The sequence below is a fragment of the Gossypium hirsutum genome, chromosome A08 (assembly GCF_007990345.1).
Source record: "Gossypium hirsutum isolate 1008001.06 chromosome A08, Gossypium_hirsutum_v2.1, whole genome shotgun sequence".
Lineage (NCBI taxonomy): Eukaryota > Viridiplantae > Streptophyta > Magnoliopsida > Malvales > Malvaceae > Gossypium > Gossypium hirsutum.
Window position 1 is genome coordinate 2,777,909 of NC_053431.1, and position 25,718 is coordinate 2,803,626.

At 29.9% G+C, this 25,718-nt stretch overlaps 2 protein-coding genes and 3 long non-coding RNA genes across 5 annotated transcripts; 2 read left to right on the forward strand and 3 right to left on the reverse strand.

Annotated features, from left to right (window-relative positions):
* Window positions 1-1,125: 1,125 nt before the first annotated feature.
* Window positions 1,126-4,440, reverse strand: LOC107926261 (probable 1-deoxy-D-xylulose-5-phosphate synthase 2, chloroplastic). Its single transcript, XM_041075609.1, has 10 exons — window positions 4,215-4,440; window positions 3,949-4,140; window positions 3,699-3,863; window positions 3,452-3,602; window positions 3,059-3,330; window positions 2,696-2,969; window positions 2,300-2,607; window positions 1,939-2,220; window positions 1,572-1,859; window positions 1,126-1,453 (listed from the first exon to the last, which is right to left on the reverse strand). Exons 1-10 carry the CDS (start codon window positions 4,290-4,292, stop codon window positions 1,316-1,318), a joined length of 2,148 nt encoding a protein of 715 aa, XP_040931543.1. The 5' UTR covers window positions 4,293-4,440; the 3' UTR covers window positions 1,126-1,315.
* A 2,826-nt stretch (window positions 4,441-7,266) lies between these two features.
* Window positions 7,267-10,248, reverse strand: LOC107926263 (xyloglucan endotransglucosylase/hydrolase protein 22). The gene is made up of 3 exons (XM_016857062.2): window positions 8,152-10,248; window positions 7,885-8,078; window positions 7,267-7,788 (listed from the first exon to the last, which is right to left on the reverse strand). Exons 1-3 carry the CDS (start codon window positions 8,407-8,409, stop codon window positions 7,398-7,400), a joined length of 843 nt encoding a protein of 280 aa, XP_016712551.2. The 5' UTR covers window positions 8,410-10,248; the 3' UTR covers window positions 7,267-7,397.
* A 1,594-nt stretch (window positions 10,249-11,842) lies between these two features.
* On the forward strand, window positions 11,843-12,745 carry LOC107926264 (uncharacterized). Its single transcript, XR_001692180.2, has 2 exons — window positions 11,843-12,040; window positions 12,406-12,745. It is a non-coding gene; the product is annotated as an uncharacterized lncRNA (long non-coding RNA).
* A 5,234-nt stretch (window positions 12,746-17,979) lies between these two features.
* LOC121204880 (uncharacterized) lies at window positions 17,980-18,864 on the reverse strand. Its single transcript, XR_005900030.1, has 2 exons — window positions 18,814-18,864; window positions 17,980-18,427 (listed from the first exon to the last, which is right to left on the reverse strand). It is a non-coding gene; the product is annotated as an uncharacterized lncRNA (long non-coding RNA).
* Window positions 18,865-24,614: 5,750 nt separating this feature from the next.
* On the forward strand, window positions 24,615-25,505 carry LOC107926265 (uncharacterized). The gene is made up of 2 exons (XR_001692181.2): window positions 24,615-24,913; window positions 25,202-25,505. It is a non-coding gene; the product is annotated as an uncharacterized lncRNA (long non-coding RNA).
* Window positions 25,506-25,718: the final 213 nt, after the last annotated feature.

Consider the following 25,718-nt stretch of genomic DNA (forward strand, 5'->3'; position numbering starts at 1 on the left):
ATAGGTGGATATAACAAACTGACATGATATATTATACATATGATACTATGTTTGTCGTATCAAAATTTAAAAGTAGCAGAACTTAACTTAATAAATTTAATAGTTTGAAAAGTACAGAAACTAAAAACTGACTACATTAAAATATATGATTAAATTCACAACTTTTGTAAAGTATAGGGACAAATAGCAAAATTTAACCTACCATATATTAAAGCTTAACGTAGTTAGAAAATTACCAAATACCCCTTCATTTTATAAAATAACAAATATTATTTTAAGGATATTTATATCTTTTTATATTTTGATAAATCTAAATATATATATACATATAAATGTCAACTATGAGATTTTATCCCCAAGGTATCATAATTTTAATTGTCTCGACCTTATCATTTCGACTAAATTCATATTTAATTTTTGTACCAAGTTTTAATAGATTTGTTACATAATTATTTTGACTCACAAACGGGATATGTCATTATCTAATATTTATAAACCTAATATAAGAAAGGCTGATAAGCAAAAAATTGAATAAATAATTATTTAAAAATAAAATTTGAAAATTCAAATCTTTTTTTTCGTATAATTAAGGTATCTTTTATGTTAGTTGTAAGGTTTATGAAAACTACTTTTTTGAGGGTTTGTGACTACAGGGGCGTTCCTAGGGAGACTAGCAGAGCCCCTGGTCTCCCCTAAAATAAAAAAATTTTCATTTATACCCTTTAAAATTTTTTAAATTTTGAATTAGTAAATGTGAAATTACACTTTGGCCCCCTAAAAATATAAAATTTTGATTTAATCCTTTAAAAATATAAAGATATAGGCTATTAAAATAGTAAAATTATATTTTTAATATTGTAAAAATTAAAATTTAATTTCGTTCCCTAAAAAAATTTTTTGGCTTTACCCCTGCATGACTGACCCCTCCTAATGATGTTGTCTATAGGATTCAAACCTGAATTCTCTTCCTAAGAGTGCAATACCATTGCACCGAACACTTGTTGATAAATATATTATAATTTCGCAAAGTTTTAAAAGCAAATTTATTAATTTCATAAACTTACGTATATCTAAATTTTTTGTATTTAATTTGAGATAAATCTCTGTTAGATCGAGAGTGTGAAGAACACTTATAAGAATTATCAATTATAAGAATTATCAAAAACATTTTAGCCACGTGTATATATTAATGCAATACAATCATCTCAAACATTCACTTACACGCACAGGTAAACCTACCACACACATACACTAAACTATCATACAAGTGTACCTATGAATCGAACTCTAATTGCCTTATATTATACATTTTCTTTTACATATCTCCCCTGGTTTGTCCTAGTAGTGATAAAACCGTGGCGCCGATATGCTTTGAGCTCAGCCCTGCCTCTTTAATTTGATCACTTTGAGATCCATGGTCAATGTATCTATCTGGTAGCACCATTGGCCTCCACTGCACCATTTAACATTGATGTTAGAGCCATAATCATACAAAATCTTCAATTTTCATTACTAGCTTAGATATTAACCTATGTTATCACTAACTGTACATTAATGGATGATAGTGTTACCTTAAGCTTGCCATCTAGTAGTCCGTTCAAGCACAAGAAATGAGAGACGTGGGTGCTAAACCCTCCGATTGATCCTTCTTCCGCCGTGATCAATATCTCATGTTCTCGAGATAGTTGTCTTAATAAATCTCCGTCAATTGGCTTACAAAAACGAGCATCCGCCACCGTTGTGGAGATGCCGAGCATTTGTAGTTGCTCTGCTGCTTTCATACAACTTTGTACGATTGTTCCATACCCTAAAATCGCCACCCTGCCACTTCCTTCTCTTAGTACTCTTCCCTTCCCAATCTGAACATTTTTGAATTTCTAGTTAACAACGTATGACTGTTTTCAACTAAAGAGATGTAGTAGGATAAAATTGATGTACCTGTAATGGTGTTCCTTTGTTGTTTGGTGGGAGAACGGAGCCAATGCCATTGCCCCTAGGGTACCTAAAGCAGCTAGGACGATCATCGATGGCGGCTGCCGTGGCCACCATGTGCATGAGCTCAGTTTCGTTCGAAGGTGCCATTACCACCATATTAGGCAAACATGCCAAAAAAGTAGTGTCGAACGCGCCGCAATGTGTTGGTCCATCTGCACCAACCAAGCCAGCCCTGTCTATTGCAAATCTTACTGGTAGCTTTTGAAGATCAACATCATGGGCAACCTGCAATCAATGAACTCTTTGTTATTATCAGATTCTGATCACATCATTACTTTGAAGTTAGCTTATAACTTGGAATTACCTGATCAAATCCTCTTTGTAGGAATGAAGAGTAAATGGCACAAAATGGTTTGAGCCCTTCAGAAGCTAGACCAGCAGCAAAAGTAACAGCATGTTGTTCGGCTATACCGACATCGAAACACCGGTCTGGGAATTGTTTTTGGAATAAATTAAGTCCAGTTCCTCCACTCATGGCGGCATGGATTCCCACTATTTTATCATCTTCATCTGCTTCAGCTATTAAGGACTCTGCAAAGTACTGAGTATACGATCGTGTTGCTAACTTGTTCTTCATTTGTTTTCCGGACTGGGGATCGAATTTCACAACCCCTACACGAAGAAGTAAAACACCCGTGTTAAACTCTACTAGGACGAAATTTACTTCGAGCCCGCTTAGGTAGTGCCGAATTGTAATTACCATGCATTTTATCAGGTGCAATCTCAGCAGGGGCATAACCTTTTCCCTTCTCGGTAATGACATGAATGAGAACAGGCCCTGGGGCTGGCATTGATCTAACTTCATTTAACACATAAACAAGGTCTTCTACATTATGGCCATCCACTGGTCCCATGTAGTATAGTCCTAGCTCTTCAAATAGGCTAGCCCCTGAACCACCAACAACTCCTCTCATGTGGGAATCGAATATGGCAGCGATTTCATGTGTCTGTCCACCTATTTGCTTTGTGATACCCTGTCAATATGTCAAAACAACTTAAATAAACCCAGTTTGCCTAGTTATCATAGTGAAGTATTTAGGTTCGCATAGCCAAATTTAGACACCTTTGCAGCTTCGCGTAGTTGACGAAACTCCCTGCTTGATTGCAGCTTTGTTAAAGCTTTGCTAAGAGCTCCAACTGGTGGAGCTGGACCGTCGATTGTGGCAGTCGGCAACGAAACTTGCTTGTTGTCATTCAAGATGATGATGAGATTAGTGTCAAGATAACCAGCGTTGTTGAGTGCTTCATAAGCCATTCCAGCAGTCATTGCTCCATCACCTATTACTGCAATTACATGATTGTTCTGCCCTAACAAATCTCTCCCAACTGCCATCCCTACAAAAATGGCAATAAAGCATCCCACCATTATCAGCTTACGTTAATTTGCATTTACTGTGGTTGCAGATGTAATAACGAATACTATTCTGAACAATGACGAAGAGCTTCGAACAAGTACCTAATCCAGCAGAAATGCTAGTGGAACTATGTCCAGTTCCAAAGGCATCATGAATGCTCTCTTCCCTTTTCGGAAACCCTGCTAAACCGCATGTCTGTCGAATCGAATGCATTCTGGATCTTCTACCAGTTAAAATCTTATGCGGATAGGACTGCAAACACCGAAATTCAGTATGTCAATAATGAATAACCCATCATACATCAATGGAGCTAACTGTATATGACAATAGACAACATAACATTATTACCTGATGCCCAACATCCCAAATAATCTTATCCTTAGGAGTATCGAAAACATGGTGAAGTGCCACTGTTAGTTCAGCCACCCCAAGGCTTGCACTGAGATGCCCACCAGTGTTTGACACTGTATAAACCACCTCTTCTCGTAGTTCATCAGCTAATTTCCCAAGCTCCTATAGTGTTAAATGAGTAAATACATTGTTTTCTGCTTCGTACATCACAGAATTATAGCTAATAGTATAGTAATTAATTATTTACCTGGATGGAAAGATTCTTCGTATCAATGGGATGGTTTATGGTATCAAGAAGTGGAGTAGATGGTTTTTCTCCTGAGAAGTTAAGTAACCTTTTGATTTGTGTTGCTTCTTGGCCTCGTTTAGCCATGGTGTTCCTTTCATTATTAGCATTCCCCGTTTCCAGCTGTGCTACTGCAACTCCATTGGATCGAAACTGCAATAATATCAGTACACACTGTGAGTGTTCATCAATGTAAAACTAATGAAAACTTGGCCAACAAGACACACCTTGCGATAAATGGGATTATATCCATCTTGGTATTGCTGCAAAGGAAGATAATTTGTTCTGAAAATGGAAGAAACCATTGCTTCGTTGTGATTAAATAACTTAAGAAGCTGTAAATTGTGTTTGTTTGGGTGGAAAGTAGTATCAAATGTAATAATGGGTTTGACGATGAAATTGTGAAGGAAATGGGTGCAATGTTAGAGGGGGACTTATAGGCTAAAGTTAACTAAGCTTCCATAATTAGAAATTACTTTCCCCGTCAAAACACTGTCAAAACACTATGCATGATGATGCCCCTAAAGATAACTCTAATCACAGTCAAAGTCATAACCATCTTCAATCTGAACCTCGTAATTTACCTCATCATATATAATTACACCAAATAAAAATTTCCCAATAAATTTATACAACTTTATGTTACTTTCAAACAGATTTTTCTTGTAAGAAAATTTGTATGAAAGTGAACCTATCTTTAATAGATACACATGATAATATTATTAAAAGATGGCATTAAGCTCATTTATAACGTAAGTTTATAGTATATATTATATACAAAGATAGACTAGAGATGTGCAAATCTCAATCATGCAGCTTTACCTACTACTACTACAATCTAAATTAATAGACAAGGACACATGTTTTCCCACTTTAATTTTTAAAACCATACATTTACATTATGCATCACGTTTGAATTTTGTGTTTCCCACTAGCTACAATGTTCATAATATAACAATAATTTATAATATACTACTCACTTAATTGTGTAAAAAGTTTTCAAATTTTTTCAAAAAAAAGTAATTAAATATTTTTTGTGTGCGCTCAATTGAATACTTAAACTTTCAAAATAAATAAAAAAGGCCCTCAAACTTCTTTAAAAAAAGTAATTAAGCCCCTGCTTTTTTTTCAATCAATTGGGTACTTGAACTTTCAAAATACATCAAAACGACCCTTAAAGTTTTTCAAAAAGCAATTAAGCCACTGCTCTTATTAAAAATTAGAATTTTTTTTAAAAAATATTAACTTTTAATAAAATCGTAAAAAATAAAAAAATTGTAAAATTTTATAGTAATCATAAAAAAATTTATAAAATACATCAAAAAATCCCTTTAACAATAAACTTTAACTGTTGATCGTTAAAGTTAACGACCTCTAGTTTTTTCAATTAAAGTCATCACGTGTCACAACACAATGTGACATGTGATGAAAAATAATAATAAATAAAAATCCATAAAAGTTATAGAAAAATTATAAAATGTTTCTTTGGGTACGATAATTTTTATAAATTTTTTTTACGAAATTTATATTTCTTTACTTTTTTTATAATTTTCTTACGACTTTATAAAATTTTATAATTTTTTTCTAATTTTAAATATTTAATATTTTTCTAATTTTTAATAAAAGCATGGGTTTAATTGTTTTTTTTTAAGTTTGAGGGTATTTTTGATGTATTTTAAAAATTCAAGTACCCAATCGAGTGTAAAAAAAGGTATGGGCTTAATTACTTTTTTTTGAAAAAGTTTGAGGATTTTTTGTATCTTTAAGCCTATACTATTTAAGGGTTGAGTTAATAGTCTAACGCTATTTGAAACCAAATTTTTTTATGGTTATCCATTTCAACAATATCTTAAATATTTTACAACTACATCAATATTTTTTTTCATTTTTTCATACTTCAAATACTTTTTATTATTGTCATGTCGGGTCACTTTCTAAAATAGTTAATTTAAATAATTTTGAGCTTCTAAATGTACAGGTGATCATGAATCGTGTCTGGTCAGTCTCAATAGAATTTTAGGTGTGTTTTCTAGGCCTGAGTTCGGTTCGGCCCAAAAAATGGGCTTAATATTTTGTCCAAGCTTGGTCCAGATAAAAATGTTAAAACTTGAGCCCGACTCGTCCATGTTAATTTTTTATATTATTAAATTCATATAAAAATAAATTTAAAAAATATAATATACTAAAAACATTAAAATAAATATTTTCCAACAAATTAAAAATAAATTAAAAAATTATTTATACTTAAATAACACTAATATAGGTGCAACTTAGCAAGCAAATACATTTAGAAATAGTAGCAAAAGTAACTATAAAATAAGAGTTATATAATATCTAAATAATAACAAAATAGTAATATTATAATAGTGAGATGACACCAAAACAATAACAAAATAGCAGCAAAAGTAGTGAAACAACAACAAAAAGCAAAATTTTTTTTTTTTACAAATTCGAACTAAGCTCGAGTTAAGAAAAACTTACCCAAAATTTAACCCGTTTAAAAAACAAACATCATTTTTTTTTCTTACTTAAACCTTTTCAATTTTTGAACGGTGGGATGAGATCTACCTAAATCCCTATAAAATAATGCTGTGGAATGTCCTACCGAGGACTTGTTTGGAATGGATGTATGTATATTCCACCAACATCAAGTCGGCTGGCACACAATACATGAACAAATCATTGGCAAAATATCACACTATAGTAATATAATATAATTGGTCCACTTTAAAAGTTTCCATTATCATACACAGTCCAATTCGAATATATATATATATATTTTGCCCACTTAAATTTGCATTTAAAATGCAATTTTCTTTGTATAAAATAATTAAATTTTGAGCTTATATTATTGCAGTATAGAGATCTCCGTATTCTATGCAAGTCAGATGTGTTGACTTTTAATAAAAAATTAATAAATTATGTCAAAAAGTTCTAATATAATATTTAAAAATATAACATTTACGGAAAATTTTATATAAAATAAAAACGTCACATCATTTTATAGTAAGTATCAATTATTTAATGTCATTTTAATATTATTTTTTATTATTGAAATATCATTTTGATAATTTTTTTAAATTAAAATTTAAACTCTAAACTCTTAATCTTCAATCTTGAATTTTGAATCTAGGGTCTAAGGTTTGAAAATAAAAAATTTAGAATTTAAAGTTTATGGTTTTAGTGTTTAGAGTTCAATATTTAATGTCCAAGATTTAAGTTTTAAGATCCAAAGTTTAAGATTTAGGTAAAATATATTATTAAAATAATATGTCGAAATGATATTAAATAATTATTATTGAGCTTATATTATACATTACAAATGGAGAAAAATTTTCTCCAAATAACTGTCTTTAATCACAATTTAATCAATAAAATCTCTGGTATAACAAATTAAATTAAAATCCCTGTTAAGGAGCAGTGCATTCTTTAGGAAGTCCCTGAGGGAATCGCTTGGTGTCAGTGCAGTAATTGTAAATCATGTAATTTTTCTGAACCCATTTCAGCCTTTCTTGGCTCGTTATATCCAGTTCTTGCGATTGCCATGAATTTTGAAAGGGCGAGGTGGAGGAACATGATGATTTCCCGGAGGACCAGACACATGCATCAGCCTTGTAATTCCTGTAAGCAGCAGTGAAAGGAGCTTTCCTCCAATCTGTCTTAACAAGACCACCTCGAGTGGCCCAATTATCGGCGTTCCAAAGACTCGAATACACACTCATCGGCTGGCTCTTTGGGAACGCAACGCCCGTCGTTTCCAAGTCCTTGAACTCTCTGATCGGAGTCCCATCAACAGAGAAGCTGTGAACATTCAAAAGAATCACAATTAAACATAATGAAAATAATCGAAACTGTAAAATTAAAAAGGAAGGGGGGTGGCTGTAAAAGAAGACATACATAATACGTTGAGGGTTCCAAAGAAGGGAGTAGGTGTGGAAGTCTTTGGTGGGATCGAACCAAAGGTAGAACTGTTGCTCTTTGTCACCTTTGCCTTGTGTATATACATTGGTGTGGACTATGTATGGGTCTCCGCTTAGGTTCCCCAAGAACTCGAAGTCGATTTCATCCCATGTTGACCCTTCCGAACGAAGCTGCAATTGTCACCCCACATATCAGCACGGAGTTGTAATATAAATAAGAGACAAGTATGATGATAAAACTTACATAGTAAGTGGTAACAGTGCCGGCAGAGTTGCCTGGGACCAGCTTAATGTTCATATCAATTTTCCCAAACAGATATTGGTTCTTGGATTGAAAACCAGAGCCGGAGAATTTGTCGAGGGTGAGAGTGAGAAGGTTGCCGTTTTCGAGAATCTTGCCCCTGCCATCACCCCAAGTAACATCGATGTCTTGGTTAAAGTTGGCTGCTGAAGCAAGTATTACAAAGCTGAATAAAAGAGATAGAAGCAACGAAGTGGTCATTATTTTGGTGGGTTTGTATTGTAATTTAGATTACTGATGTTTGAAATGGGGGAGTGATAGAGGGTGGTTATACAGGGGGGAAGGATTTGGTGAAACAGAGTAGAGAGGGGTTGTTTGGAAGCTTCGTGCAATGTGTTTCCCTCGGGACATTGAGTGAATCGAAGTTGTAAACAGCTGGAACCATAAAAGAGAAAGAAAGAAGGGGTCCAAATGTGATAATACATAACTAATGGCTGTTCCTTCCTTCCAAAATGCATGTTTAATTAATGGGTTTGGTGCCTTCTTCCTATGTCTGGTTGGTGCAAGCAGATAGATATCAAAGTCAGGAACTTAATCGGATTTTAAAATTTGAGCTTTTAAATAAAAAATAAATTATTTAAGATAATATCAATGAGTGTTAAAATAAACTTTAAAAATATAGGTATTTTATATCCAATAGTAAATTACATTATATTTTTAAAAAGAAATCGTGTATTTGAATTTTGAAAATATCGAAATGAATCTTAAAATAAACATGATTGATTTGTTGTGCAATTTGAGTGAACTGAAAGATTTCATTAGCTTAAAATCAGTAGTGTTAATTAATGTGAGTCATTGTCAATAGCGAAACAAGGGGAGAATAGCAAATTTTTTTCATATGATTTTTTAAATTTTTTTTAAATTTTAAATTAGTAAAGATAAAATTACACTTTGATTAAACTTAAAAATATAAAAATTTAATTTAATCTTTTAAAAATTATAAAAATATAGTCTATTCAAATGATAAAATTATATTTTTCTACCGTAAAAATTACAATTTAATTTCGACTCTTAAGGGATTTTTTAATTTCACCCCTTGTTATTGTTGATTGACTAATTTTTGGGACCAACAAAACCTCATCCACTTATCTCATCATCTCAAACAAAATTAATAATTAAATTAATTATAAAAATGTCTAACCAAATTCACATTTTTAACATTCTTTCAATGAAAATTAAAATGATTTTCATGCTTCGCGTTAGGTTGATTATTCGTTTATCTCAAATTATGGAGTATAAATTTGAAGGCTAAAATATACTTTAATCCTCCTATTTTTTTCAGAAATTTAAACCCTCTACTTTTGAGGATAAATAGACATAAATGAATTATTTAATCATTAAGTAGAAATTAATCACAAATAATTAAAATAGAAAAATAAAATTTAAATTTGTTAAAAAAATATATTTGAACATTAAGTAGCAAAATAAAAAAAAACACAAGTAACTTAAATGCAAAAATAGAATTTAAAAATTATAAAAATTAATTATTTTTCAAAATACTAAATTGTCTTTATTAAATTTTAATACCTAAATTACTTCTACTAATTTTTTATAATACCTAAACTACCCCTATTTACTCCTAATGGCTATCAAAGGAGATGGTTTTATTATTTATAGATAACTTTTTCTTTTCATTTATTATCTATACTCAAATATAAATTACTTTAAATAAAAGAATTACATCAATTAGCTTTTTACAGTATTGATAAGTATTAAAAGTAATATGTTTTAACCTCATTTTTAATGCGTTTTTAGGTGATAATTTGACGTTAATTGGGAATTTTATACTCCTAATACTTTAAATTTATGTTTTGATGCCTAATAGAGCATTTGGGAGAAAAATGAGCGAAAAACGAGTAAAAACTAAAAAATCAAAGCAAGCTATAGGACCTATACGAGCCGGCCCATTTCACACGACCATGTGACCCACATGAGCTATCATACGAGCGTATGGTAGGTCGTGTCGATTGCGCGGATTTGCACTCTGAATAGCAAAAAATCATGATTTTTAGGTTTTTTTAGGCATTCTAAGACATATATATGACAAAAAAATAAAAAGATAGAAGGGAGCCATTATAGAATTTTCAAGAAAATAACTCGAAAAACACCATTGAAGCCGATTCTAAATTAGATTTCCGTCAAGATTGAAGACTCCCATTGATTTCTTAGGAGACTATCATAAGTTTCTTTATTTCTTTCGGTTATACTGTGTAGCGACGTATAAATTTCGCTTTGGTCGCTAGTTGAGGCGATTATTTAAACATTTGAAAATGAAATTTCGGTTTTAAAAAGAAAAGGAGTCGCCACCGATCTTTTTCTAGGTGTGATCGGGCACCTAATAAATCCTCTCTTTTAAAAAAAAAATATTTTTGAACAAAAATGAAGGCCGAATTTGGGTGTACGCGAAAAATCCAAAGGAAAATAGGGTTCGGGAGTCGGTTACACGCGAGGAAGGTATTAGTCCCCTCGCGACGCCCAAAATTGGTATCTTGTTAAACACGCGTTGTCTTAATTCTCAAGAATACAAGTTTAATTTAATATTTAATCGCGATCCGTTTGAAATACGAGAATTAAAATTTTTTGGTTTTTTAGAAGGACGTCTTGTTTTTAACACGAGCCAATGATATCCACCCAACATAGCGATGAAATCAATGACTTAGTGTTGAAATCGGTATGTTGCCTTATTTATTAAAAACATAAAAAAAATCATATGCAATAGGAATTTGTAAATACTGCGAAGGATGATACAATTAATGACAAATATTAAAATGCAATATTAGAATAAAAATAACAATAATATTCACAATAAAGAAAATGATAATAAAAAATAATGTTCTAATAATATAATCACAGAAATAATATATTTGTAATAATAGTAGAAAAAACTAATATGTACATGAAAAATACACATGTATATCTATATGTTAATAATAATGATAATGATAGTAATACTAGCAATAATAATGAAATACAAAAAGCAAATATAATATAATAATATTAAAATAAAGTAAATAAAAATATTATATATAAATATATATGCATATATATACATATATAATAAAAACATACATTAATAATAATAATAATAATAATAATATTAATGACGACGATGAGAATAAAAATAACAATACTAATATATTAAGTTACAAAAGTAAAATAATAATAATGATAATGATGATATATCAGGTAACTATAGTAAAATAATAAGTAATAATAATAACGTGTAAATAATAATAGTAATGAAAGTAATAACAAGTAATAAAAGGGATTAAATTAAATTTGAAACAGAAAGTTCGGGGCGAATTTGAAAATAAATGAAGAAGGAAAGGACCAAATCGAATGTGCAAACAAAAAGGAGGGACCAAATCGGACAATAAACCCTCTCTCTAAAATGCGTTGTACCACCTAGGACTAAATTGAAATCCAAGCGTAAATTTAGGACAAAATTAAGAATCCATAAAAACTTAATTGCTAAGTAGCAGAAAAGCGGAAGGGCTAAGAGCGAATTAGCCCTTCCAATGAAAAAAGCGCGGATCCTGAGTGGAGCGGGTCGGATTGGGTCGGGTCGCCTCAAAACGACGTCGTTTTGGGGTGTTTTGCAGCTAAATGAAACGACGTCATTTTGGTAGTGTTAATAAAAGGCCAAATTTTTGCAAAAAAAAATTCATTTTCCTTCTCTTTTCTTCAAAAAAAAACTGAGAGCACCCTTTGGCCCTCTCTCCTTCCCCTCTGGTCCAGTCACCGGACCGTCCCCGTCTGCCACGCCGGCCACCGTCGGCCACCGTCGGCCACCGTAGCCGGCCCCGAAAGCGGTGGCCGGAGTTTAAAAAAGGTATTTTTTCTTTTTTCCTTTTTATATTTTTATATGTAATTGATTTTTTTTAAGGAAAATAGAGAAAACTTCAATATATGTATGTAAATGGGTTCGAAAATAAAAGGAAAATAAATAAAAAAGAAAAAAAAGGTAACCTTTTGCCTTCGTGAAACTTGTTTAATCTGTTTTTGGAGATCTGTTTGATATTAGGATCTCTAGTTTGATCTCTTTTTTTCTCCTTTTCTTGTGTTTGATGTATGTTTTCAAGTATTTTTTCGTATTGATTTTTTTTTTAAAAGTGTCAATACAAGTGGTTTTGTGGCTTTATATAGCCATTCTTACAACTTGTTGTTTTTTTAATCTTTCTATCACTTCTGTTGCAGGTGGATGAGGTCAATGGTGGCAGGTGGAGCGACGGTATGGTGGCTGATAGAGGCTAGGGCGGCTGACCTAGGGTTTTTTTTAGTTTCTTTTTTTTAATTGTTGTGGGCTAGGGTTAAAAGAATTTTGGGCTGCATTGTTTTGGGCTTAGTGGGTTTAGGTTCGTTTAGGGTTAGTGGGTTGGTTGATGGGTTTAGCTAATGTTGGGTTTGGGTCTTGTTTTGAGTTAGTGGGTTTAATTTAGGTGGGTTAGGTTTAAGCTAAAATGGGCCTGGGCAAAATTGGTGTGTACATACTGTATCTTGAATGTTTTTATTTTTAAGCATGAATTAATTTTCTAAATACCTAGGGAGATGAACCCTATGATGGATTCTTACGTTTGATTTTTATTTTAAGTAACAAATACTTATTTTTTATTCTTAATTATGTGTGCTTAATTTCTTAGTTTATTATTTCTAAATTATTTATCCATATTTGATGTACTTAAATCGGAGATTAAATAAACCATATTTAAGCGTAGATCTCGCTTAATTGAGTGGAATTGCATGCAATCCCAAAAATATGATAACATAAATCTATTGGATTAGAGTCAAATCTAATAGGGGAATCCATAGCCCGAGTTAATGCGATAATAAGAGTTTTAATTAGAAAGAAATTTTAATTAATCAACCTAGAGTTAGTTGCTCTTATTTTCGAAAGAGATATTAGCATAATTAGGAATTTCTATGGACCAAGTCACTAAGTAAAGAAATTGCGTAATTTAGATTGATAGTGACAGATGAAATCTAGGTGAATTATTTCTCGAGTATTGTTTCACTTATTGGTTGTTAATCGTTTATTTGCTTGTTTTGTTCTTTGCCATATTCATTAGTTAATTAAATTAGTTAATTTTTATTTTTAAATCAATCCCTCAAATTATTCGGTTAAATAATAAAAAAAGACAATAGTTACTAATATTTTTAATATTAATAAAAACGATACCTTTATTCATTATACTTATTTTAGTCAAAATTTTAACTAGTTCTGTGGACATAAAGTAATACCAATAATTTTGATAAGAAATTTGATTTTTTATTCAAATTTTATAAATAAAAAAATAATATTGAGAGGTGTTTAAAAATATAATTTAATTTAATGGAAATCCAACATAAGAATTCAACACTAATATCAAATTTGCATCAAATTGGAATTGATGGATTACATAAGAGAAAGACATATGATATGATAGGAAAGCAGGTTCATGAATGGCTGCCGAGTGGGTGGATAATTATGAAAAGGCAAATAAAAGACAGAATATGATTACAAATAAAGAGCTGGCTGCCAAATTCATTAGTGTGAATCATTATATTTATAATTAAAATATGTTATAACATTTTAAAAAATATTTATTTATCCAAATTTATATTATATTTATAATTAATATGATATGAATGTTAAGCCCTCAAATAATTTTGAGGTCCTAAATGCCTATAAAATAATGTTGTGGCATGGCCCCATGGAGGTCTTGTTTGGAATGGATGTATGTATATCCCACCAACAACAAGTCGGCTGGCACACAATACATGAACAAATCATTGGCAAAATATCACAATATAGTAATATAATATAATTGGTCCACTTTAAAAGTTTCCATTATCATACATACTCCTATTTGAATATATATATATATATATATTAAAACACAATTTCCTTAGTATAAAATAATTAATTTTGAGTTTTTAATTCATTAAATACTTCTTCTTTTAAATTAACTTTCATAAAATCATAAAATTGAAATTTATTAATATAGATCCCTATATTTTTTTTACTATTCAAGGTTTCGATATATTTTGAAATCGTAAAATTTCCACTGAGACAAATGTTATTCTAGAATAATTAATTGATTTAGATTTGTGAATTCTTATAGATTATTTAGTGGTAGAATGGAAATAATTAGGAGAAGAATTCCTCGTGAGTAATGAATGGGAATAACAAAAAATTGGAAGAAGAAAGGATTTTTTGGTTAGGTGCATGAAATTGGTTAAGCATTTTATTCAAACAAATATAGAACCAGAATGAATGGTTTTATGTTGTTTGGATGTTTAGATCTTACTTGTTATAGAGAGGTGGTTGTTATATACCTATAACAACATATTGTTATGGAGAGATAATTGTTGTAAGCTTACCATAAAATTTATGTTGTGAATTTTCATTAAATAAAGAAAGTGAGAATTAAGTTCAAAAAAGAAAGAAAATAAGAATTAAATAAATAAAATTAAAAGATATATAACAAGTGTTTGTATTATTGTTTTTATGCTTATTTTATTTTACATTATTAATTATAAAGTTCATAAATCTAATAAGTTAAATTAATCAATAAGTTATCAAATTAATTAATTAATCATTGTACTTAACTAATGAGATAAACAAAAGGAAGAAGAAGATGATTGAACGAGGAAGAATGAAGTGAAGGTTGGGGAGTGGTTTCAGTTTTGAAGACAGTTAGGGAATTGGGAAGGAGGAGTGTGTACATGAATATGTATGACCTGTATGCATGACCCTTTTATAGTGGGGAATAAACTTGGATACATGTCTTGAAGTTACTAACGTGGAAATTTGATTTGATACCCTTGGCAATAATAGTGATACTACGTCCTAGGATCACGTCCTAAGATGAGATGTTATAGGAAGACTAGCAATTAATTACTTTGGGCCTCTACATGCCCCCACATAGTCTTAGCGGAGTTGTTCCTTTCTAAAGTTCACTGAGTTGATGTTCGTGAACTAACCCTAGGTTCGTAGTATAGTTGGTTCCATTGAGAGATACACATTTAGCTCTCTATGGATGCACTTTGAGGTTCGCAAAGTGCATTGTAAAGTCTACAAGGTTTGCTAGACAATGTATAACAATCATGAATTATTAAATTTAAGTAATCAATTTATAACTTTATAATATTTCAAATTCATAGCAAAATATTTAATTAGGGAACTTAATAGTTCATGGAATTGATATATTTAATTTCACTCAGTGAAGATTATTTTTATTTAATAAAATATTATTAATAAATTTCTTCAAGTGAAAATTAATCATTTTGTTGAACTAATATTTTAATTAAGATAATTTTAATTTAATAAATAATAATTAATAGGTTTGCTTATATTAAAGAGTTATAATTTTACTTAAAATTAAGATCATATGTTGTTATAGAGAACTAATTTAATAAAGAACGTACTTCATAACTATAGATAGTATAAGTATAAGTGAAAAATTATTATAAAAAAGTTAACTATTATAATAGAATGTTATTATAACGAGTAATTGTTATAAAAAAAATTATTGTACTAGCTTAACAAAATAGATAAATTTGAACTCTAATAATTATGAATGAAGCATATAAATTTTAATTTCTCCTCTTCATATCTAATCTAGGGTTTTGGTTTCCATTGTGTCCACAACTTGCATATCTCAATGAATTAATGAGTTTCTTCTTTTCAATATTTATTGTTTAGTTTATTCTTCAACATCTATCTAGAAAGGAAAAGGTAGGGTGTTATTCATCATCAATTTGAATTTTATTCATTTATGTACGCGTGTGAAAATTATATATTTAGAATACATAATATTAGATTAAAAATAATGAAATATAAATATTAAAATTGATTAACAATAACACATAAAATATATACGATATTAAAATGGAAAATAACATATTAAATTATGAGTAAAACAAAATTTAAAGATATAAATACATCATATTAAAAGCACTAAATCCAATTGTTTATTATGGTGCTGTCATCAATCTTGAGTTAGTGTTGAGTTCACTTGTAATACCAACTCAATCAATCATATTATTAATGCTAGAAATTTTATCACACATATACGTATGGAAATCATATATTTAGAATACATAGTGTTTGAAAATAACATGTAATAAATAATAAAAGATATCGTTTGAAACTAATAATAAGACACATGCAATATGTACGAAATTAAAATGAAAAAAATATAGTTTAAATTGTAATTTAAAAAAAAGTCATTTTCCTATAACACGTCAAAAAGTTATTTTAGAAAAATTAAATATTAAAATTCAAATTATGGCATACCCACAATGTTTGTGAAAAACAAAATTATGTATCAAACATATTTGCAAATATTTTATATAAATAATAAATAAGGTTTTAGTTGAATGGTAAAGTATAAATGAGAAAAATTAAAGAGAAATGAGTTCAAATCTTATTTTATATACACATGCACGGGTGCGCACACACACATATATATATTTTTCTATTTTTATATAAAATAAATAAAATGATATAAATACCTTCAAAATAATATAATTTACTTCATATAGTGAGGGCATTTTAATTTCTTTTCCAACTGAGTTGGTATCTGGTTAACATGTGGCACTAACTCAGTAAGAAGCCTTAAGTATAGATATACAATTGATGGAGGTAATATAGTGTGCATAATAAAATTAAAATGTAAAAAGATAAAATAAATCTTTGGTTGAGTGATAATTTAAGATTTTATTAATACCATTAACTTGGGTTCAAGTCCCACTGATTGTATTTATTATTCTTTTTAAATAAAAAGATAAAAGTACACTCGAAAATTAAAATTTATTTTTAAGTATGAAAGAGCATTATGATAATTTTCCTAATTGAATCATACCTAATTTACTTATGACATCAACTTAATCAAGAGCTTATATATGTTGAAATGTGTATGTTCAGAAAAAACTTGTTCTTGAAGATGTATTTATAATTTTACTTGTAGACCTATTTATGTTTGCTAAGGAAAATTGAAAATAAGAAAAATATAAAGAGAAACAATTTTTTATCGTTATTTGTGTGCTTGATAAGAAATACGAAAAATTGAGAGTAAAAGTAATTTTTTTCTTATTAATTGTTTAGTAGAGTTAACAAATAAATTCATCAAAAATGGCTTCTATCACAATTTGCTTTCGAACTACAGTGATATTCTCTTTTAGTACCTAAATATTTTTTTGTTCCATTTTGATACCTTACTCATTATAGTTTTCGGTCCAAAATATTAATGGTATTAAAAAAAATTGTCAAACCAACCAACGAGCTACATGTTTGACTTTTTCAGGTATCATTAATTATGTGACCAATGATCGATAATGTGGTCGTTGACAATTGGCTAATCATTATTGATCGTATTACTAAGCATTGATTGGCAATGTGTAAAAGAAGGCCATATATACCATTAATTTTTTGGACTAAAACTTATAACAAAATAATAGTTTAAATATCAAAATAAGAAAAATTATTTATGCAATAAAATAAGAAAATGAGTATAGTGTAAGGGTTAACTCGTGACCTAAAATTAAAAAATACATAATTTTAATATAGCATACATTTCTCCTATTTCCTCTACTTTTATCATCCCAATTTATCATGATTTATTTTTATGCATTAAAATATAAAATTATTGTCACTTATTTTATTTTCTCTCGCTTTATTATTATTAATTTTCAATCAATCACGCCTACTTAACATTTGAAAACTAATTTTATCTTACTTTTTATTACACTAAAAAAAAACTAAAATTCATAAATCAATAATCTACTAACTATTAAATTAAGGTGTTATTTGATAAATTGAAAAATTAAGTGTTTAAAAATTAAGTGTTACAGGCCAATTTTGACCCAGATACAAAATAACCCAAACCAAACCCCTTAACCCATTTTACAAAACCCATCTACCCAAGACCCAATATACTAAAACCCACTTACATTTCCAAACCCAAACCCGGGAGCCCAATTAACCTACCCAAACTCATTTACAACTAGACCCAAGCCCGGTTGACCCATTAAACCCCTACCCTAAAATCTAACTCAACACCAGCCCAAATCCTACTAGCCCACTAACCAAAAACCCACCTAAACCCAAGTAGCCCCAAACAGACCTAACTAACCGATGTTTCTGAAACCCTAACCTGCAGCGCCGCAACTACCCCAACTTGCCTCTGCCACCGGTCACGTCTGCCATGCCCACCTGCTCCTCCAGCACTGGCCATACCTGCAGAGCAAATAAAGCACGCAACATCAACAAAAAATATAAAAAACAACATGTAAAGGCTATAAAAGCCGATTGAAAGTTCTGTAATGGGGGATTTTTTTTTCTTTTTGAAAATACAAAGAAAATTTTCGGCAAATGAAAAAATAAGAAAACAGTGACCATTAATATTCACAAGCAGCATAGATTGAGACTAAAACAATTCAAGAACACAGAAGCAATAGTGAGTATTCGAAGGAAAACCAAAGCAAACGGAAATAAAGGTTACCTTTCTATTTTTCTTCTATTTTTTCGATTTTCAGATATATATATATACATATTTCCTTATTTTTATCTATTAATATAAACATAAAATATATATTTTAAAAACTAAAAAAAAAAAACATTACCACGCGGTGGCATCCCCCTCTCTTTTTTTTTTCCTTTCTCCTCACCAAATGAATTTTTTTGTCAACTTTAGGCCTTATATAGCCCACCAAAACGACGTCGTTTTGGGGGATGCCATTTAACCTCAAAACGACGTCGTTTTACTTTGCCCGACCCGATTCGACCCGAACCCGCTTCAGGATCTGCGTGTTTTTAACTCAATGGTATATTTGTGCAATTGGTCCTTCTGAAATTTTATATTTGGCAATCAAGTTATCCTTGGATTACAGATTGGCCCTATAATTTAATCTGTTTTATAAATTGGTCCCTTTCAATGCGCAGCGTTTTAATAGTAGGGAATATTTACTGTCTTGGTCCCCCTAGGTTTCGCGCGAGTTACGTTTTGATCCCTCCTCTTTATTTTCTTTTAAATTAGCCTCAAAATTTAGTTTCCCAATTCAATTTAGTCTTTTTTTTACCTTTTTCTCGTTATTTTACTTTAATTTAATTATTATTATTATTATTATTATTAGTTTACGTTTTATTATATATATATCTATTATATGTATATGCATTTAATATACTTATGTATTTTGTACATATCATATATATTTCTAACGTTGAATTATTTTATTTTAATACTATATTATATCTATATTTCCATATGTATATTATGTACATATACTTTCTAATATTATTTTTTATGTATTATTATGTATGTGTTTTAATATTATTAGTCATATATCTTCTGTACTATTATATATATTTTCTAATATTACTATATATATTTCTAATATATATATTAAAAAATATATATATGTACGATTTTGTAGAGTGTGGATAGCTTTTTTATATATATCACAATTATTTCTAAATGTATGTATATATTGTGTATATTTTGTGTATATATATTATACTTTTTTTATGCCATTTGCTATATGTTTCTTTTGTTATTTCATATATATTTTTAAATACCATAATATTTATATTTTTATACCATCTCATGTATATATTTTTATGTTATTCTTATTATCATTAATATTAGTATATGTTTTAATATTTATGTATATATCTTTAATTCATATAGGTATATGTTTCCGTAATATTATGTGTTTTCAACATTATTATTATGCATTTTTATATATTACATATATATACCTTTTAGTATTGTATTTTTATATATCATGTATATATTTCTAATACTATATTATGTTTTCATACATATTATGTATACACTTTAGTATTATTGTTATATATTTTTATATGACCTTATGTACATATATTTCATTATTATTGTATACACATTTTACATATAGTATTATTTTCGTATACAATTATATTTATTATTATACCTATGATTTTCACTATTATCACTTATCATTTTATCTTAATATTATTATGTTTATGTTTCTCATATATGTCACGTATATACATTTTTCAATGATCATTTTATTCATGTATATATTATGTATATATTTTAACATTGCAAGTTATGTTTTTATTATAGCATATACTTCTAACACTATTTTATTCGTGTATATATATATTATTTTACGTACGTATTCTTAATAATATTATTATGTATATACATTCATTGTTTTCATTTCATGTTCAATTCTAGTATTACGTTATATCTTTATCGTTTCTAATATTATTGTCATGTTCGTTACTTGCTTCAATGCATTTCTGTCTTTTATTTATTTATATTTCATATCAACTTGCTTTGCATTATTTCGAAAATCTTATTCTTGTTTTCTAAATTAATTTCAATGCATGAGGCAACATATCGGTTTAACACCAAGTCGTCAATTTCATCGCTATGTTGGGTGAACATCAATCGACTCGTGTTAAAACGGTATATCCTTCTCAAAAATCAAATTTGAAAGTTCTCGTCTTTTCAATCGGATCACGATTAAATCTTATATTGAACTCGTATTTTTGAAAATCAAGACAACACATGTTTATAAGATACCAATTTTGGGCGTCGCGAGGGTGCTAATACCTTCCTCGCGCGTAACCGACTCACGAACCTTAATTTTTCTCCGGATTTTCACGTAGACCTAAATTTGGCCTTCATTTTTAAAAAAATAAATGTCTTTTCAAAAGATATGATTTATTAGGTGTCCGATCACACCTAGGAGAAAGGATCGGTGGCGACTCCCCTTTTTTTATAAAATCGAGATTTTATTTTCAAATTTTCAATAAATCGCCACAATTAGCGACCAAAGCTAAATTTTTACGTCGTTATATTAAGTATGCTCAGTGATGAGGCAGCAAGGTTTTTTGAGAATTTGTATGGTGAAATCCCTACTCTCATGAGTGCTCTTCCCATGAATTTATTTTCCCGCCTTACGGAGAAAGACATTGATTTCCTTAAAAAGCCGATTTTGAATGATGAGATCAAGAAGGCCCTCTTTGACATGGCTCTGTTAAAGGCTCCGAGAAGTGATGGTTTTCATGTGAATTTTTTCCAAAATTAGTTGGATTTTGTTGAAGGGGCAGTTTGTGAGTGGGTTTAGGAAATCTTTGCTGGTAATAAAATTGAGAAGGATATTAATAATACGTTAATTGTGCTTATTCCTAAGAAGGAACGTTCGAAGGATTTCAGTCAATTTCTGCCAATCAGTCTTTGCACAGTTATGTATAAGTTGGTGATGAAGGTGATCGCCAATAGATTTAAAGTCATGTTTCCAAATTATATATCACCTGAGCAAGCGGGGTTTAATATTGCAAGCGGGATTTAATGTTGGTCGTAATATTTTTGATAATAACATTAATACACAAGAAGTCATCCATTCGATGCGTAGTAGAAGAGTTGGCAGAAATTGGATGGCCATTAAGTTGATCTAAAGAAAGCTTATGGCATGATTAGCTGGGATTTTATTGATGTGACCCTTGTAGCTGTTGGGATTCCCGAGTTCCTCAGAAAGGTAATTATGGGTGCTATTTCTTCATCTACTATGCAGATTTTATAAAATAGAGTTCCGTCTCAGTCCTTTAAGCCTGTGAGGGGGATTAGACAGGAATGTCCATTATTGCCTTATCTTTTCATCCTTTGTATGGAATGGTTAGGCCATTTTATTCGTTTTGAAATCACAGCAGGTAGGTGGCATTCGATTCGGCTATCTAGGGCAGTATTTATCTCATCTCTTTTTTGCTGATAATCTTGTTATTTTTGGCAAAGAGGAGATGGACCAAGCTCTTTTGTTAAAGGAAATCCTTAAACGCTTCTGTGATTTCTCTGGACACAAGATCAGTGCAAGGAAAAGTAATATGTATTTCTCCAAAGGTGTTAATGATAGTTATGTGATCATATTAGTCAATTCTTTAGGTTTCAGAAGGTTCTAAATTTAGGGAGATATTTGGGGATGCCTCTCGTTCATGATCGTATTACTAAAAGTACTCTGAACTTTATAGTTGAAAAAGTGAGGTGTAAACTTCAAAATTGGGAAGCCAGAAAACTTTCTTTTGCGGAACGTGTCACGCTTGCCCAATCAGTTCTTCTCGCTATCCCAAACTATTTCATGCAGTCTTTGTTAGTTCCGAAAGGGGTGTGTGATGAGATTGAAAAGATTGCTAGGCATTTCATTTTGGAAAGCTCTATTAGACATCCTAAAATTGCTTTGGTTGGATGAGAGTCCATTTGTCAGCTTAGATCTCGTGGAGGCCTTGGGTTTCGGCATCTTCAAGATTAGAATAGTTCTTTCCTTATGAAAATTAGGTTTAATCTTATCTCTCGGAGGGATGCTTTATGGGTTCGTGTTCTTCATTCGAAATATAGATGGAAGAATCAGCTTCCTGATTCCATTTGTCGAAACTATTTTTTTATTTGAAAAAAATGGGGATCGAATTTTTAAAACTAAATGTGGAGTCACCACTAATCTTTTTGCTTAAGTGTGATTGGATCACCTAATAAAACATTTTAAAACAATTTTGGTCCACGTAAATTTAAAAAATGGGTTCGGGAGCCGGTTACTATGAGGAAGGGTTAACACCCTCACTACGCCCAAAAACTGGTACCAAACTGATTAAGTGTTGTCCTTATGTCTAGGGTCTTTTCAAAAAATTTGAAATATGGTTCCTTTTAAAACATTTAAGTGGTTTAAGTTGGTTGTCAAAACTTTCTCGTTTCAAAGGTATAAAGTATCACATCCAGCACGATAGGACATGATCGTTTATACTTTTGAGAACACGATTGAGTTTTGATTTCCAAAAGCTCTTAGGTCAAAAATTTCAGAAGGATGTCCAAATATTTAGTCCAACGAAAAATCGAAACCCAGCATAGTAAGGCACCATTTCTCGAATTTCTAAATACTGAACATTGCCTTATTTTAGGATTTTTAAAAAGATTTGTAAACTCAAAACATATTAATTTTACTTGAAATAAAATGGAATAATTGATTTTAAGGAGTTGGAAATTATAGAGTGATATCTGTAAACCAAAAGGAAAAAATAAAAACATGGGATAATATGCATGCATAAAATACAATAATTAGTGAATGAAGATAACATAACTTTATTTGACCAACCTTCAAAACAAACAATTAAATATAATTAATCCAAAATATAACCAAATTCACAAGCATGGGTGAACAACAATTAATTTAATAATACATAAAAACGAATAAATGTGGTGTAACAAATGTACATGAAATGATATAAAAACAATTAACACATGAAATACCAAGCAACATAAAACTAATATGATACAAAAACAATTTCTAAAAATAATGGATGAGCAAATAACATATGCTAGAACTTGAAATAATTTATAAGAAAAAATAAAGAATATATATAATAATTAATTTTTCTTTTAAAATTGATATTGCAAAAAGAAGATATTTAAATCAAATAATATGCCAAATATTGAAAAAAATATTATATATATATAAAAAAATTGACAATATACATACAATGAAGGAGAATTTAAATAATATATAAAATATGAAATGATAGTAATAATACATAATAATATTTTAGGAAATAAATTATACAAATAATAGATTTACAAAACATATATATGTATATAAATAGATTTATAAGCAATTTATATGCAAAAATAATCATGGAATTTAAAAATATGAATTATAAGATTAGATTAATTTTATTATAAGTTATATCTGTAATAGATTTTAAAAACATAATTATGTATACAAAGAAAAAAATATATATGTATAGAATATATGGATCTAGTAATGCATATAGATCAAAGATATGTATCAATGTATATGTATATGTATAATAATAATTTAAATAATGTATAAAACATGTGGGATTTTCTTTTAAATAACAAAATATATATTAAAATATGTGAATAGATTCAAAAGCAGTTGTATGTATGAAATAACATGATATTAATAATATACGTAGACTAAAATTACCTTTATTACAAATTATATATATAACAATGTGTAAAAAAACATTAACATAAAATAGTATACAAAATGTGAAAATGATATGATAAAAAACAAATTTACAATATAAAAAAATACAATTACCAAGGTAATTCAAAATATACAAATAAGTAAACAAGAATAAAAAATGACTTGTGAAATGAATCAAAAAAACTTAATTAAAATCAAATTAAAGCAAAAGGGATAATTTACAAATAAAATAATCAAAAAGAGGACCAACGCGCCACGTGTGCAAATGCACAAAGACCAAATCTGGAAATATTCCAGATCTCAAAACGCTGCGCTAAGGCGTGGTCTAAATCGCAACAGCACACAAATTTTAGGGAAAATTTTAAAAACTAGTAAAGTGAAAATAAAAGCCAATTGAAAATCGGCGCGAATGGGAGGGACTAGCGACATAATTTTCCCATTTGAAGCGCAAAGGCGCGGATTTGGGTTCTAGAGCAGGTCGGCACGTGGATCTACTCCCCTTAAACGGCGCCGTTTTATTTTGTTTTAAAATTAAAAGAAATTGAAAAGCCTTTTGCCATTCTCTATAGCAATTGAATCAAAACCCTAATGCCCCATATTTTCCCCTCATTTGGCCGATTCTTATCCCCCAAACAACAAGCTTCACATTCAAGCCTGGGGAATGATTTTTCAGCCTTGAAATCTCCTCTTGGCTTCGATTTTGACAAAGCAAAAAGGAAATCTATGGCGTATTTGCCAGGTAAGAACCTCTTTCTTCTCTTTTTATTTGCTTTCAAATATAAAAACGATAAACCCAAAAGAACGAAAACCCAAAAAAAAATAGAGTATCCAGAGATTTAAATCGAAAATCACCTTTGAATTTTGGTGGCCTTTTGGTGTATTTCAGTATGCATAAAAATACATGGTACCGGTAATGCCTTTTTATAGCCTGGCAAAAATACAGATTTTAAAAATAATAGATCTATTTCTTTTTCTTTTGCTATATATTTTTTTTCTATTTTGCTGCTTCTCGTGTGTTTTTTTGCAGGAGTGGTTGTACGGAGAAGATGACTCTAGTGACGTGGAGGCCGTGCGTGGGGATCTCACGTGGGAAGTCAACCCTCTGGTGCCATTCTAGTGTATGCCAGAAGCTTCTGGAGCTCTTAGTCTGCTGAACTTTGGGTTTTTTTGGGGGGGGTTCCGAATTTGGGCCATCTAAAGTTGGGAAATTGGGTTTAAAAAATGTATCTGGGCTGGTATAAACTTAGCTTTTAACTTGGTTTATTATTTGGGCCTGATAGTTTGTAAAGACTTGGACTTTAAGTAATTATTATTTATTTATTTTTAGTTTATTTTTCTGGTTTTATTGTGGGCCGGGCGAATTGAGCCTATTATAGCATTCACAGAAGCAATTGTTCTCATCTTTGGCGTTCCTTTTCTAAGGTGTGGCCCCTTTTTTGTGAGAATCTCATGTGGTCTGTTGGTGATGGCTTAACAATCCGTGGCTGGAAAGATTCTTGGGTTCCTAATGTTGGTTCTCTTTTTCCCTATGTTTCGGCTCATTC